The 17,018-nt window shown below is 37.2% G+C and overlaps 1 protein-coding gene across 3 annotated transcripts in view; it reads right to left on the bottom strand.

Moving 5' to 3' along the window:
* Positions 1-17,012, bottom strand: part of NDFIP2 (Nedd4 family interacting protein 2) — a 76,413-nt gene extending 59,401 nt beyond the window's left edge. For 2 of the 3 annotated variants that reach the window (XM_021712960.1, XM_008059185.1), the window contains exon 1: positions 16,941-17,012. In XM_021712960.1, coding sequence (XP_021568635.1) covers positions 16,941-16,979 — 39 coding nt within the window. In that variant the 5' untranslated portion in view covers positions 16,980-17,012. The remainder of the gene's footprint in view (positions 1-16,940) is intronic. The other variant, XM_021712959.1, reaches the window with a different exon arrangement.
* Positions 17,013-17,018: the final 6 nt, after the last annotated feature.

Consider the following 17,018-nt stretch of genomic DNA (forward strand, 5'->3'; position numbering starts at 1 on the left):
GACTTGAAGGAAATGAGGGAGACCGGGGCAGGAAAAACATCAAAGAAATAATGGCCATAATTCCTCAAATTAGTGAAAGAAAAAAATTTACAAATTCTGTTTCAATGAGGCCCAAACAGAATAAATTCAAGGAAAACCACACCCAGACATATCATAATACAACTTCTAAAAATGAAAGATAAAATTACTATACGCAACATGAGAAAACCAATATGTTACATACAGAGAACCAATGATTCAAATAATTATAGACTTCTCATCAGAAATCATGATGGTCAGAAAAAAAATGGAAGCGTATCTTTAACGAGCTGAGGGGTGGGGAACTCAGCCATGAATTCTATACCCAAATTCTATACCCAACTCTATACTTCAGAAATGAGGGCAAAAATAAAGACATTTTCAGAAAATTAGTTGGGTGTGGTGGCATATGACTATAGTTTCAGCTACTTGGAAGGCTGTGGTAGAAGGATCACCTGAGCCCAGCAAGTTGAGGCTGTGGTGGCCACAGTGAGCATGCTACTGCACTCCAGCCTGTGCACCAGGGTGAAACTTCAACTCAAAAAAAAAAGGAAAAGAAAGAAAAAAAATGCTAAAGGAAGTTTTTCAGGCTGAAAAAATTTGATAAGGGGTAACTTGTTTCTTCAGGAATGAATAGAGAACACAGGGAATGTTAAATATGTTTCTAACATAATACCTATGACTTAACATAAAGGTTAGCAGTAATTAGGAAGCAAATGGACCTATGTGGTTACAAAGGTCTACATTTGATATGAAGAGATACAGTATTAATGCTAAATATACATTTGTAATTTAAGAGCAACCACAGAAAGATAAAAAAGCAATAGAAATTTCAAAAATAAAATGATCCAAAAGAAGACAGAAAAAGGTAAAAAGGGGAACAAAAAAACAGGAAGGACAAATAGAAAACAATATAATGGTAGACCCAGACCAACCATATTAATAATTATATTAAATGCAAACACTCCAATGAAAAGTAGAGACTTAAAAGCAAGATCCAATTATATGTCACCAACTGAAGACACACTCAAAGAACTCAGATGGTTTGAGAGTAAACATAGAAAAAGATATGCCACGCAAAACTATAAAATAAGAAGGCCGGAATAGCTATATTAGTATCACATGAACTAGACTTGAAGACCAGAGATAGAGCAGACCATTTCATAATAATGGTGCCTCAAAATACAGAAAGCAAGAAACTGAGATAACTAAAAGGGGCAATTCCATAATCATAGCAGATTTTAATACCTCTTGCTCAGCAATTAGAATGCAAAAACAAAAGTCAGTAAAGACATGGAAGATCAGAACAACATTATGAACCAATTTAATTTGAAATTTATACAACACTATATCCAACAATTGAAGAATACACATTCTTTTCAAATGCACACAGTACATCACCAAGATGGACATATCGGATCACAAAATAAGTCTCAATACATTTAAAAGGAATAAAATCATACTGTGTTCCCATCAACAGAAAAATTAAATTAGAAAATAAGATACCTAGGAAAATACCAAATAAGTGTCCATAAAAGGAAGAAAATAGTAAGTAAGGTAAAAACAGAAAATAGTGTCATAGAACATAGAAATTTAAGTGGATTCTTTAAAAAGATCAACAAAACTGACAAAAAATAGCTACACTATTCAAGTTAAATAAAGCAAATCCCCAATATTAGGAATGAAAAGGGGCTATCAGCACAGGTCTTAAAGATTATGAGATTTATGCCAGCAAATTTAACAACTTAATTTGTTAAAATCTACCAAATATCCATTATTAGGAACCTACTGTAAAACATGTTCCACCAAAATAAAGGATTAAACCAAACACAGAGAAAGCCTTGCAATGCAATAACTAGGAGCTCCAACATAACTAAAGAAGACAAACAATACAAATGAAACAGGACAACAAACAATACAAATGAAACAGGAGGCTGGAGGGCCCTAAGAAGAATGTCTCTGAAGAAAAAAGAAATGAATCTGACACACACATTTGACCATGCAAAAAATAAATTAAATGCCTGAGAAGCAAATTTTGGAAAGTACCAAAGAATACACAAAAAATTAACAACAGATATGTAGACAACTCAAGAAATAAAAATTAGCTAATGCCATGAAGTATTTTTAAAGTTATATAAAGTTCACTACTTAACTTAGTGATGAGTCAACATTTTTATAGTCATGAAATGTAAATCCTAATCACTGATTTAACAAAAAATTAGGTAGTTTTCATACAGTGATTAATCCTCACAATAATTCTGAGACAGGTACCTGTACTATCCTTATAGAAAAGGAAACTACAGCATAGAGTAGTTGGCACAAAGTCACACAATTGTGAGGAACCAAGATTTTAATTCAAGAGGTGGGACTACAAAGATCACAATCTGAGTAGAGAAAGAAAGGACATGTAAGAAAGCAAAGTAAAATTACTAAATCAACAAGTAGCTGGATCAGTTTATGTTTTAAAAATATGGAGTTAAATAAACAAAGCAGTTGAAACAGTCTTGGAGGAGGAAGAATGGAAGAGGAGACTGTTGTTTCTCATTATTTGTCTTTTGGTTCTCAGACTTTTAAAACTGTACACACATACTATTTGATTTTTTTTTAATACAATATTTAAGGAAAACTTGCCTACTAATGGAATCCAGCCCAGCAAAAGATGACGGAAGGGTGGTTTCTATACCATCAGTTGGGTTCACTTAGTAGCTAGATGACCACAGGACTCTCACGCTATATACTCAGGCCCCCTATGTCCAGCATCACCATGAAAAAAAAATTTACCTATCATAAAACTTTTATTTCCCAGAATCCTAGATGTATTTTAAGTCATTTGATATGTTTCCAGTAATAAAATAAAATCTCTCCTCCAAGTTTCCTTGCATAACCTTGAACAGAACCTCCTCTTGACAGTCATATGACATAAGAAGGTTGAAGAAAATGATCACTCAGGACTCCCCTTCTTCCATAACATTAGGGCACAGTTTAGTTTTCTCTTTTGCACAAGTAATAGACCAAATAACCTAACCACAGTTACTATCTTGCAAAAGCAAGCCACTGGTCAGAAGAGCAGTTAAGTGAAAATACCAGAATGCATCTAAACTAATTCATCAACACCATACTTACAGCAAAGTATATACCCTAATTGTGGACATCAAGAATATCAACACTGCATAAGCTGTGCAATACATTACTACTTTTACAACACAGAAATCTGTAAAGCTATTTACTGCTTTATAAATATTATATATCAGTATCCCCATACATACACATGGAGTCATTCAGAAGAAGTGTCGTTTCTTCAAGAAGTATCTATTTTGCACCTGTAGTATGTAATATGCCCAGGACAAGGCTATATACCATTTTAAATATGACATGTGTAAGCTCTACTTCCTAGGGAGTTTACAGTCTACAGGGAAAATGCACACCATGAAATAAGAGCTATGACAGGGATACTTGACAAGTGTTAAAAGCACACGCAGAACTTGAAAGAGTGGGAAAAGGCAGTGGGGAGGCAAATGAGAAGGGAAGGTTTTCTGGAGCACATAACATCTAAACATAGATCTGAACACAGAACAGAAATGAGTCCTGGAGGAAGGAGGGAGAAAAGAGAAAGGGGGAGTATGTTCAAAGAAGGGAGCCTGGCTTGGGGTGCTGTTTGGAGAGGGGCTGGGCAAAGAGAACAAGAGCATCTAGTTCAAAACATGGCTGAAGTGCAACACCGTAACAAATTAAGCAGAGATAAGGTAAGCAAATGCTCATGTTGTTCTCTAAAGGTTACAAACAAAAACTTAAGAGGGTCTCAAGTGTTATTTCAAGAGTCTTCCTTTTGGGGGAATTCATACAAAAAGTCATCTGATTTAGAAGACAGTTCTCCCGAGGTGAGGAAAACAAATGTTCTATGAAAAGTATAGCCGGGCTCGGTGGCTCAGCCTGTAATCCCATGCTTTGGGAGGCTGAGGTGAGTGGATTTGCCTGAGTCTGTGGGTTTGAGACCCGCTTGGGCAAACTGGCGAGACCTCATCTCTATAATAAATTGAAAAATTAGCTGGGCGTGGTAGTGAGCCTGTAATTCCAGCTACTTGGAAGGCTGATGTGGAAGGATCGCCGGAGTCCAGCAGGTCGAGGCTGCGGTGGCCTGGAGCGTGCCACTGTACTCCAGTCTGGGTGATAGAGTGAGACTCCAACTCAAAAAAAAAAAAAAAAGAAAAGTTGTCACTACTGGATTTCTTCAGTCCAACATTCAGCAGGCTATATGTCCTAAGAAACCCTCAAAAAATAGTAAAGAGGCTAACATCATCACATTAAAAGACTGTTTTACACAATAAACTTCAGTTAATTTTCCTTATTCCCAATGCCTCTGTTCAAAGAGCACAATTTCTTTATATAATGTTATGAGTAATTCTGAAAAAACATCATAGACAAACTAAACCACAACACATTCCTGAACTTTTAAAATATTAAATTGTTCATGTTCAAACAAATCTTATAAGCAAGTCAAAACCTTGAAATAATCTGATAATAAATCTTAGATGACTGAAGCATTTCCCAACTTGCATTTGGCATGTCTTTAACAAGAATTCTGCCCACACCTTAATTCCAGCTAAGTGATCAAACTTTTGAAAGAAACCATAACAACATGGCCTGAAAACACAGACATATGATGATTTGCAATTGCATAGTCTTAATTATAATGATTTTGTCAGTAAACGTATATTAAATAAACACCAGCAGATTTATTCCACCTACTATTCCATAGTTACTTAAACTCAAGTGAGGCCTACATATATAGAACACATACAAAACTCTAAAATAATGCATTATCAATACACATATAATTAGATAATATTATAGAATTTAGGTCAGATATTAAGGAAATAGTTGATAATAATCAATATAAAACAGATGAGAAAAATCAAAGCGGTATATACAACGCCACAGTTACTGAAAGTACTAGGCAAGGCCACTGCATTATGGCTTCATGGTTACTTCCTGAATGACTCTAAAGGACATCATTCAGAGAGAGAGAGAGAGATACACTAAGCAATATATGTTAAGCTGGAAGGGAATTCAAAAAATCACCACCTTAAGGAGCCCAAGCCTCAGTAGCAACGATAAAACAAATATAAAAATAAGAATAAAATTACATAGGCTAGGTTTTGAGTCTACAAAATTGGTCTCAAGCTACCACCATTCATTCATCCACTCTTACCAAATACTTATGAGAAACTACCATGTGCCAGGTACAGAAAGAAAGCAGTGAACAAAACAGACAAAAATCCCTCTACTCTCATGAGGCTTACATTCAGGGAGGAAGAAGGGAGGCAGGAAATAAGCAAAATACTTGGAGCATCAGATAGTCAAAAGTAGTATGGATAAAAACTGGAACAGGAAATGGGGATAGAAAGTACTGTGAAGGGGATATAGTGATTTTAAATAAGGCAGACAAGAATGGCCTCATATGAAGATTCCACCATACTTGAACAACTTGTCTTTGCCATTCTCACAGGGAGTATCATTCTCTATTCCACTACCCACTACCTCTATCCTAATTACGTGACAGATGAGGTGTCCAACTAGGTAAAAGTAAGAGATGTACAACAACCTCACCAGATTCCTAAGAATATATTTAGAGACTGAGTGAAGTAATAAAATTAATTTCTCAGAAACACCTTTCAACAGGCCCAAATTTCAGGCCTATGTGAGATACACTGCTATATTATCTACATCAGAGTGGGTAAACTATGGCCAGTAGACCAAATCTAGCCTGTCTACTTTCGCAAATAAAGTTTTATTGGAACACAAAACAACATTCATTTGTTTTCATATTTGGAATGGATATTTCTGCACTACAATGACAGATCTGAGTAGCAGTGACAGAGACCACATGGCCTACAAAGCCTAAAATACTATCTGGTGCTTTACAGAAAAAGTTTACTAGCATCACCATGTCCACCACCATCCCATAGTAACATTGCTTTTAGGGCCATCTTCATGAGCATGAAATAACTGGAGTCCCACAGGACCACCACTCACAAGGGCCCCATGATTGGGATTTAATGTTCTATGGCCATTGTCTTGAAATGTAATATTATGTAATCTCTCAGTACAAGTTTTATAAGTGAACTCCAAGAGGACTCCAATGGAGCATGTTCCCATGGCTTGGAAATTCAGCTTACAAGCAATTTGCCTCCCCAGGAAAAGTTCTCAGTCAGTTGAACCCTGAGGTACAGCTCGACCTCCCCATCCTTACCCTGCAAGCGGGATAAGGCAAGGCAACAGTCAACCAGATCCCAAGCTAGCATCACCATGGTGCATTCAGTGAGGGGCCTCTTACTGGATTATTACATTGATCCAGTAATAAATGCATCCTGGCATAGAGACTGTAATCCTTTGGAAGTCTGTACAGCTGTAAAAAGGGGATATTGACTTCCCTACAACAGGCCAGAGCTTCACATTTTCACTTGGCACTGGGACTTCCAAATTACATAGCAGGACCTAACTGTTTTCATGAAACAAAAATTATAAACTGAAGTTATGAGAGCTCCATTCTTCTATCAAATCCAGCATACCAGCATACAATTTACTTCTATATTTTGTCCCATTCCACTCTAAGCATCCCCTGTACCTTGCTACTGCCATCAGCTTTCTAATTTCTTAAACCAACAAACTCATTTCCACTACAGGTCATTATCGCACCTGCAATATTCATCAATTAGAAGTTTCTGTCGGAATGTCAGACCTTCAGAGTGGATGGAATCCCCTGACTAACATGTTCCCTATCTACTGAGAGGTCAAATTGACTGGTGTGGTATATCATCTCCAAAGATGACCATCATCAATTTATTCCCGCCATGTATGTGCATGCCTCTCCCCACTGACAGATGGAAGTAGTTTTTTCTTCCTCTGAATCTGAGCTGGACTTGCCATTGCTCTGACCAACAGGATACAGCAAAAATGACATTCTGAACTTCTAAGCACAGGCCTTAAGAATGTCAGCTTTCTCTTCCTTCTATGCTGTGAGAAGCGAGGTCACACTGAGAGGGCACACAGAGAACTCAGATGCCCCAGTCAACAGTTTCAGCTGAGATCCCAGACAATAGTCAGTACTACCTGAGTGAGCCATCTTGGAAGTTCCAACCCAAACAAGCCCCAAAACAACTGCAGCCCCAGCTAACAACATGTAGAGTAGAATCATCACTCTGCTGATCATACTCAACCCATGAAATCTTAAAAGATAATCAAATGCTTTTATTTAGAGTAGTTTGTTGCACAGCAATATAAAACTAAAACACACAAGTTTGCATACCAGCTTCATCACAGCTGGGCCTATTATCTAACTTCTTTGTATTTCATGTTTCTCATCCACAAAAGGAAGATAATGACATTATCCACTTCACAGAAATATTCTAAGGAGTAAGCGTGCTGGTACGTACAAAGCACTTAGCAGAGTTCTCAACATATTACTAACATAATGTAAGTAATTACTGTTCTTTTATTGCTAGCTCCTTATTGATGAAATGTATTATTCACTCCATCAACCTGCTTTATTTTCTTCAAAGCACTTATTACTACCTGAAATTATGCATACTTATTTTTCTGCCTTCCCTCGACCAAAGTATGAGCCATGAGATGAGAACTTAACTGTCTTATTCACCAACACCTAAAAAAGAATTTCAGCACCTTAAAACAGAATAAAACAGAAGCAGGTAGAAATAATTCATAAATTATTACATATTGAATAAATTAGTTGTAGGATCTTTGTTTCATAGTCAATAATACCAAAAAACTGTTCCCATACTTTAAGCATTAACCTGACAAAGGACACTCAAAACATAAACTATAAACTATCTATAATATGGTATTTTCATGATATAATTCCAAAACATTTACTTATTACTACACATGTTACTCCATTACTTGGTCACTTACTGCTCACATATGCTTAACCAAAGACTAGCATTTGAATCAGCATGATTTAGGTGTGCTGAAGTAGTTTACTCATTTGCATAATTTTTTTAAAGAGGTAAATTCAACCAAATCAATGACACATTTACAGTTAATATCACAACATGCAGAGAAATAGCAAGAGAAATGTTAATCTGGGGTCTGTTTAAAAACAATTTACCTTGGCAATACAAATTAACACAATATGATCTTCAAGTTACATACAACTTAGTATAAAACACATTTGAGTACTGGTATGTAACTTGGTGTTATTAACTAGTACACAACAGATTTGAGTGTGAATTTCCCCAATTATAGTTTTTTAATGCAAAAACCTATTATAAAGTTGAAATAAAAATTAGGCATTCACAGAACTCTGAAGCACCTTTGAGGAAAGCACTAGTCAAGAAGGGAGAAAGACATACAAACTCATAATTCAGTATAACAAGTTCTCTAATGCTGTGATTCTTAGCTTTCCTTTGCCTTGATGCAGCTGACAGAGACAAGAATCTCTCCCTGCCTCCTTCTCTCTTCCAATTGTAGATTTTTATTTTAACCTTTAAATTTTTTATTTTAAAATTGTGGGTACAATTCAGGGTTAGTGTACAAATATTCATTGTGCAGGTACCCTTGTTGATGAGGTGTGCACCCCCCTTCCCCAGGCAGTTTCCCACTACTGCCAATTCCACCTCCCCAGCGCCCTATGCCCCTACGGTTTCTCGCAACTGTCAATCCTTTTTTTTATAGCATTACAATAGTTGTTCAAGGTCCACTTATGAGTGAGAACACATGAAACTCAGTTCTTTTATCTAATATCCCTTTAATAGATAACTTTAATTGAGGACATAAGCTTAAAATAGATGCAAAAAACCAACTGTAGATTTAAAGGGATTTTTGCATTTTAAGAACAGGATTACATGTGGCAAACAAACCAGAGTAGAGTAGCACAGAACTTCAGATGAGAAATAAACACATATGAAATCAGGGAAATAAGAGCGAATATATTGTGACTGAAGAACTAATAATAAGTAGGTCCTGCTGGACTCTAACAATCAGTGCACAAAAATAAAGAAGATGGAATGATGAGCTCTGACACTGTACACGTATGGAAGACCCAGTTAAGGAATTTGAATGCTAAGAATGGGAATTTTAAACTTCAAAAATTCAATAAGCCCACCTGGATGGTTAAAATTAAGAAGACTGACAACAGCATAATTTTTATTTATTTATTTATTTATTTTTTTGAGTTGGAGTCTCACTCTGTTGCCCAGACTGGAGTGCTGTGGCCACTACCGGCCACTGCAGCTTCGACCTGCTGGGCTCCGGCGATCCTTCCGCCTCAGCCTTCCGAGTAGCTGGAATTACAGGCATGCGCTACCACGCCCGGCTTATTTTTTGATTTATTGTAGAGATGAGGTCTCGCCTGCCCAGGCGGGTCTCGAACCCGCGGGCTCAGGCAATCCACTCACCTCAGCCTCCCAAAGGCGCGGGATTACAGGTTGAGCCACCAAGCCCGGCTATAATTTTTAAAATACTGCATACTAGCTGACTGCACCTCTGGAGCACCACAACAGCAAAATTTTAGCAAAGTTCTTGAGTAACCAAAACTTTCATACATTAATGATGCAATTATAAAATGGCACAACTACTCTGGAAAAAAATCTGCCAGTTCTTCATAAAATTAAATATACATTTACCCTATTAGTAATTCCACCCATGAAAAATAAAAACTTATGTCCACAAAATGATTCACACAAGAATATTCATAACAGTTTTATTCATAATAGCCCCAAACTGGAAACAGCAGCAATGGACAAACTGTAGTACATTCATACAATTTATATGATGAAAAACTATTTAACAACTGAAAGGGATGGGTTACTGATATACACAATAACATGGCTCTCAAAAATTTCATACGGAATTAAATAAGCTTTGCAGACTATGTGCTATATGATTCCAGAATAGCCAAAAACTAGGTAATTTGAAGTGAAAAAATCAACAATCATCTGGGGGGAATAGGAATTGACTGGTAAGAGTAATAAAGGAATTTTCTAGGGTGACGGTAATGTTCTGTACTAGGTCAGTAATATATCAGTAAAGGCAGTGGTACAAACTGAATGTTATGCCTCTCCAAAATTTATATGTTGAAACCTTCATCCCCGAAGTCATGATATTTGAAGGTGGGACCTTTGGGAGTAATTAGGTTTAGATGAGGTCATGAGGGTGGGGGTCCCCATGAGATGAATGTCTTTACAAAAGGAAGAGAAACCAGAGCTCTCCCTACCATGTGAGGACACAAAGTAGTAGTCTGCAAGCCAGGAAGAGAGCCCTCACCAGAGAATCAAATCAGCCCCATAATACATATTGAACTTCCCAGCCTACAAAAAGGTGAGAAATAAATTCCCATTCAGTCACCCAGTCTGTGGTACCTTATCATGGTAGTTCAAGCTCGTTAAGACAGGCAGAATAGTAAATATTCCAGGCTTTGCAGGTGCTGCCTCAAATACAGTCATGTGTCAATTGACGACAGGGACACATTTTGAGAAATGCTTTGTTAGGTGATTTCATCATTGTGCAAACATCATATTGTGTACTTAAATCTATATGGCATAGCCTCCTGTATATCTAGGCTTCATGGAATAGCCTATTGCTCCTAGGCCACAAACCTGTACAGCATGTTATTGTACTGAATACCGTGGGCAATTGTGACACAATGGTACTTATGTATATAAACATATCTAAACATAAACAATCTTATGAGACTACCATTCATATAGAGGTCCCTCACTGAATGGAAAGTTGTTATGCCACCCATGACTGCACTCAACCCTGCCACTGTAAATGAATGATCATTGCTATGTCCAATAAAACTTGATTACAAAAACAGGAGTTGGACCATAGTTTGCTGACACCTGTTCTATATTTTAAAAGTGGTTAAGGTTACACAGGTATGTGTATTTGTCAAAATTCATCCAATAGGCCATATAAAATTTGTGCATTTCAATATATGTAGATTTCACCCCCAAAGAAAAAGAACTGTAAACAAATATTAAGCTCTAATGATAAGCATGTGGTTTTCAGAGAGGTGCACTGACTTCTGCAACTTACGTTGTATTTTGGGAGGGAGGGGTTTGGGTTTTTTTGAGTCAAAGTCCTAATCTGTTGTCCAGGCTAGAGTGCAGTGGCATGCTCACGGTCACCACAGCCTCGACCTGCTGGGCTCAGGTGATCCTTCTGCCTCAACTTTCCAAGTAGTTGGAACCACAGGCATGTGCCACCATACCTGGTTGATTTTTTGGTTTATTGTAGAGACAAGGTCTCTCCAAGTTGCCCAGGCTGGTCTCGAATCCTTGGGTTCAGGCAATCCTCTCACCTCTGCCTCCCAAAGTGCTGGGATTACAGGTGTGAGCCACAATACCCGGCTTGCAACTTACTTTGAAAGCATCAAAAAACAAGATGGACTGACAGATAAACAACAATACAAATATGACAAACTGTTAACAACTGTAGACCCCATGAATGGATGTTAACTGTATAATTCTTTCAAATTTTTCTATATATTTGAAAGTTTTAATATTACATGGTATTAAATGTTGGGGGTATGGGGGTAGATTCAGTAGGAGAACACTGAAAATAAAAAAAAAATTCAAATGTAAACAGGTTGAGTAACCCTTATTCAAAATACTTGGGACCAGAAGTGTTTTTGGATTTCACATTTTTTTTAGATTTTAGAACATTTGCATATACATTTTGACATATTTAAGGAACAGAACCCAATTCTAAACACGAAATTTATGTTTCATATACAACTTATATGAATAGCCTGAAGGTAATTTTATACAATTTTTTCAATAATTTTGTGCATGAAACAAAATTTGTGCTTAGTACTTATGTGTAGAATTTTGTATTTGTGACATCACATGGTACTCAAAAAGTTTCAAATTTGGGGGCACTTCAGATTTCAGATTATCGGATGAGGAATATTCAACTTGTATTCTACAAATATGATGCACATTGTGCAAATGACACACTGAAGGATGGTCAGATGAAGGAAGAAAATAGTAGACTATTACAATATTCCAAGCTGTGGAAAGCATCAAAATTTAAGGAGTATAGAGTAAGTACAAAGAGTTCACTAGGAGGAAAAAAAAAGAAAGAGAAGTCAAGAAAAGTAGAAAACTTCTAGATATCAGAAATAAGGAAGGAATTTCAAGACAAAAATTCACAGTTTTAATTCAACAGAGAAATCAAGCAATATGAGAACTGAACGATATCTACTAGATTATGCAGTCAGGTAATCTTGACTGTTTACAAAAGATGTGGTGAGAATATAAACCAGATAAAGTATATTGGCAAAGGAAACAAACATGTAAAGATCAAAAGAATCAGGCTGATCAAGAAAGGAAGGTGATAACTAGAGAGCAACATAAGGTAAAAAGGCTGGGCAACTTGGCAAGACCTCATCTCTACAATAAGTCAAAAATTAGCTGGGCATGGTAGCGCACGCCTGTAGTTCCAACTACTTGGAAGGCTGAGGCGGAAGGATCGCCAGAGCCCAGCAGGCCGAGGTTGCGGTGGCCAGGAGCAGCCACTGCACTCCAGTTTGGGGGACAGAGTGAGACTCCAATTCAAAAAAAAAAAAAAAAAAAAAAAAAAAAGGCTGCAATGCTTCTTTAAAATAGAAAATGAAATAACTGTGCCTAAAAATCGCCATATGTTAATCTCATTCAGAACACGCAATAATGGGTGAAACAGTCAGTTATGGGCCTGAATGCCCCTGTACATTCTTGCTGAGCATGCCAGTCTGCAAAGCTTTCCATTTCCTGATACTGAGCTGTTTCTTGTAATAAGTCACATAGGCAACAAAGAAGATCAAGGCACCCAATGCGCCTAACTGCCACCCCAGAATGCTAGTTCACTTACTTGTTTGCTACATTTGATGCTTGCTTTACCAAAAAAAAAAAAAAAAAATGCCGCACTCTTGGTTCTGAGTTCCTCAGCTGTGATGCAAAACTAATATTTTGGAAATGTTAATATAATCTTAAAATTAAATGTTAATATAATTTTAAAAGCAAAGAACAACAAGAGCAAAAACTGTGGTCAAAAAGTAGAAAGAGGCTAGGCATGGTGGCTCATGCCTATAATTCCAGTGCTCTGGGAGACTGAAGTGGAAGGATTGTTTGAGCCTGGGAGTTAGAGACAGCCTAGGTCAATACAGCAAGACCTTCTCTCTACAAAAAAAATTTGGTGGCTCATGCCTTATAATCCCAGCACTTTGGGAGACCGAGACAGGATTGTTTGAGACCAGGGGTTCAAGACAGCCTAGGCCAATACAGCAAGATCTCCTCTCTACAAAAAACATTTTAAAATAAATAAAAATTAGCTGGGCATGGTGGCATGCACCTGTAGTCCCAGTTACTCAGGAGGCTGAAGCGGAAGGATCTCCTGAGCCTAGGTGGTCAAGGATGTGGTGAGCTGTGATTGTACCTCTACACACCAGCCTATACTACAAAGTGAGACCCCCCCAACTCAAAAAATAATAATACTTAGGAAGAACTAGGCTAAAAAAAATCCAAACCATTGTGTTTACTGCGGAATTTTCTTTAGTTTTAATCTGCTAATATGTTTTAATATGCTAGTATATATTATAAGTTTTCCAAAAACACTTATCATCTTCATTCTAAAACATAATTTGGGAAACTACTACTATAAGTCAACACTGACACTTTAACTTTTATACAGAATACCTTTTAAATCTTAGTAGTCTGCTTGGTATAGGTACACAGTCCTTTAAAATAGAGAATATCAAAGTCAGTATGTGATTTAACAGCTGCAAGCCAAGTCAACAACTTTGTGGTTGGCAACATTGCTCATTTCCTGCGGAACAAAACTGAATTTCCCATAACACAAGAAAATTACAGAGCACACCTGGCTTTTTTTGAAATTTAGAATGGTAATAATCAAGACTTTTTATAGCTCTAAATTGTTATCCACTGCTTTACTTAACCAACTGGGGCCCTTTGGAATAGAGGTCATTATATTAAAAAAACCCATGCTCACATGTTCATCGCAGCACAATTCACAATTGAAAAGATGTACAATCAATCTAAATGATCAGCAGATAATGAAAATGCAACACATACACTATGGAATACTATTCGGCCATCAAAAAGAATGAAATAATGTCTTTTGCGTTATTTCTTGGATGGAATTGGAGAGTAACATCCTAAGTGAATTAACATAGGAACAGAAAACTAAACACCACATGTTCTCACAAGTGGGAGCTAAACTAAGGATCTGCAAAGGCATAGAGAATGGTACAAATGGATACTGAAGACTCAGAAGACGGGGGAAGGGTGGAGGGAAGAAAAATCTATGGGTACAACGTGAACAGGTCAGAGTGGTGAGTACACTTAAAGCCCAGACTTCTTCACCACAATACAATGCACCCATGTAACCAAAAACTATTTGTACCCCCTAAAGCTACTGGAATAAAAAAAAAATGGGGGGCCTTTTAACAATGAGAGGAAAAAGCTCACAGAAAAAGCAGTTTCCAGATAAAGCTTGTGTATTTGCTAAGGGTAGTAAGTCATCCTGACAGTCCTCATCATCACTGCTAACTTTCCAGTATGAAGAACTTATTTTAAATTTTTAAATAAATGATATATTAACACTGCATACCATTTCACCCATAAGTATACTTGCCTATCTCCTTAGTCATTCTTAACATTCAATAACTGAAGTTGTTTATTGCTCCAGTTTACTGATCATTCCAGAGATTTCCAAAAACAGAGCTAAAGGCAACCACAACACAATTCTGTTCATCATATAAGCCAGAGCTGCAGACTGATTCCTAGTTTTAAAAGTCTACTGGAAATATCAATCCATCTGCTTCTCTGGCATATACCTAGACATAGTTATCAATCAGGACATTCTCAACAAAAACCAAGAGTTATACTAGATAGATAAAGTCACTACGTAATGACATAGTAAAAGAAATTAAAATCCAAATTTAAACTGTGCTAACACCTTCTCTAACATTTTTGCTTACAAGGAAAACAAATTTATGTCCTATCTACTTAATATGAGTACAATCTTGAGAAGACCCGCTAAGCATTATCTTTAGAAGGGCTGATTTTTACCCTCTGCTCTCAATGAATGTCTCCACCCATTCAAAGTCTACGTAGCACACATGCTCAGTTTGAAAAAAAGAGCAATAAAATGTCTCATATATTTTGAAAGGAGTTATAGAGAAAATAAAAATATCTTAAAACTGGGAGTAAATTTCAATAGTTTGGTAGCAGGAATTTTTAAAAATAGTCTAAACTAGTCATAACTATCGAAAACAAATATAACAGTATGATAAATCACCTTAAGGTACAGTTACAAATGTTAGAAATGTTTTGAGTACTGACTTACGTAGAACATGGTTGATTCTGATAAGCAAAAGTACCCAAAGAGAAATAATTCAAATCAGTTCATGCTTATTAAGGGAGGGAAACAGAAACAGGAAAGATTAGAAAAATGAAACAAGTTCTACTGCTAATACTATTCAATTAATCTATTGCATTTTATTTTTGCTAACATTTACAAACATAAGGATTCCTCTGGGGTGAAAAAAAAAAACAAAACACCAAAAGGGTATACACTAAAAACTTGAAAAACGCCTTCCACAATGGAAGCAACAATATCTCCAAGTTGTTCAGATAAAAGCTGATAAATTTTCAGAGAATTCAAAATATGGATCACTGGGAATTTTAACAGCATGCGCACCAGTTAAAAATGGAAGCATCATGCTTTTATTTTAGAAAAATGCAAAATTACATACATTGGGATCTCATCTTACAGTGTTGTTCGTATTTGTCAAAATGTGATTAAATAATAGAAATTCTTAGTTCATAACTTACATGTACAAAGAGATTTGAAAGGTGAAATCTGGGACTAGAACACCTAACTTTGTAAAATTTTACAAACCACAAACTGCACCAACAGTACTACATATTAATGTTTTTCTTCTTTCCCTCAGTCAATAGGCTTATCTAAATTACTATCTGAAAGTTTACAGAATGACATGCTACCTAGTTGCGACAGAAGGATCAACTATTGCTGAGTCTATCTTTCCATAGGGTTTCCAATAGGAATCTCCAGTGACACCATCAGAATACACAAAGAAATACATTTTATCAAAAGTTGACACTGGAAATACAGAGGAACACATTTCACTCAATTCAACACATAGTTACCAAGGTTTATACAATGAAGCTGGAAAACCTTGCATTTAAGAAAAAATAATTTTTCAAAAAAAATTAGAACTGTGTCCTAACAAAGTTTCCTGTTTCCTCTCTTGACCAAAAAAAAAAAAAAAAAAAAAAGGAATGGGGGGAAAAAATAGAACCACTTTTAATACTAACATAATGGAAAAGGACAAAATGACAAGGTTAACTAGAGCAGACACAAGATCAGCAAGACGGCTATTCATTCTCTACAGTTCCACGAATCCCAACCCACACTATCACCAAATTCTCATGCAACCTTACACCTACTTCACCACCACCCCCCTCCCTCAAACAGACACACACACACACACACACGCACGCACGCATTTATGACGGCGGTCACCTTCCGGGCAGGTAGCTGAACTCAGCCCCATTTCCAGCAGACAATCGACTAGAATGTCTCAGGGTTGACTGAGTCAAAGACCAAGAAAATGACAGAGTGAGAGACTAAAGCAGATGTAAGTTACCAGGTGTGCGGGGGCAGGGTGTCTCATGAGGCGCGCGCGGGGAGCCAGGAGGGGACTTGGGGCGAGAGGAAGGGTCTCGAAGAGGAGGAGAGGTGTGAGTGAAGCGGGTCCAGCCACAAGAGCCGGAGAGAAAACAATTAACCAACACGTCCCGCGGGGAATAACCCGAGGAAAAGGACCCTCGGGGCCCCGGCGGGAGGGACCCGGGAGACACGGGAGGCTGGGAACTCACCACCTGGTAGCGGCCAGTCCCCGCCTGGTGATGATCCATCCTGCCCGGCTCGGGATCCGGCTTCCGAGCGGGCGAGTC

Source organism: Carlito syrichta, unplaced genomic scaffold (genome assembly GCF_000164805.1).
Source record: "Carlito syrichta isolate Samal-C Ts95f unplaced genomic scaffold, Tarsius_syrichta-2.0.1 Scaffold303785, whole genome shotgun sequence".
Lineage (NCBI taxonomy): Eukaryota > Metazoa > Chordata > Mammalia > Primates > Tarsiidae > Carlito > Carlito syrichta.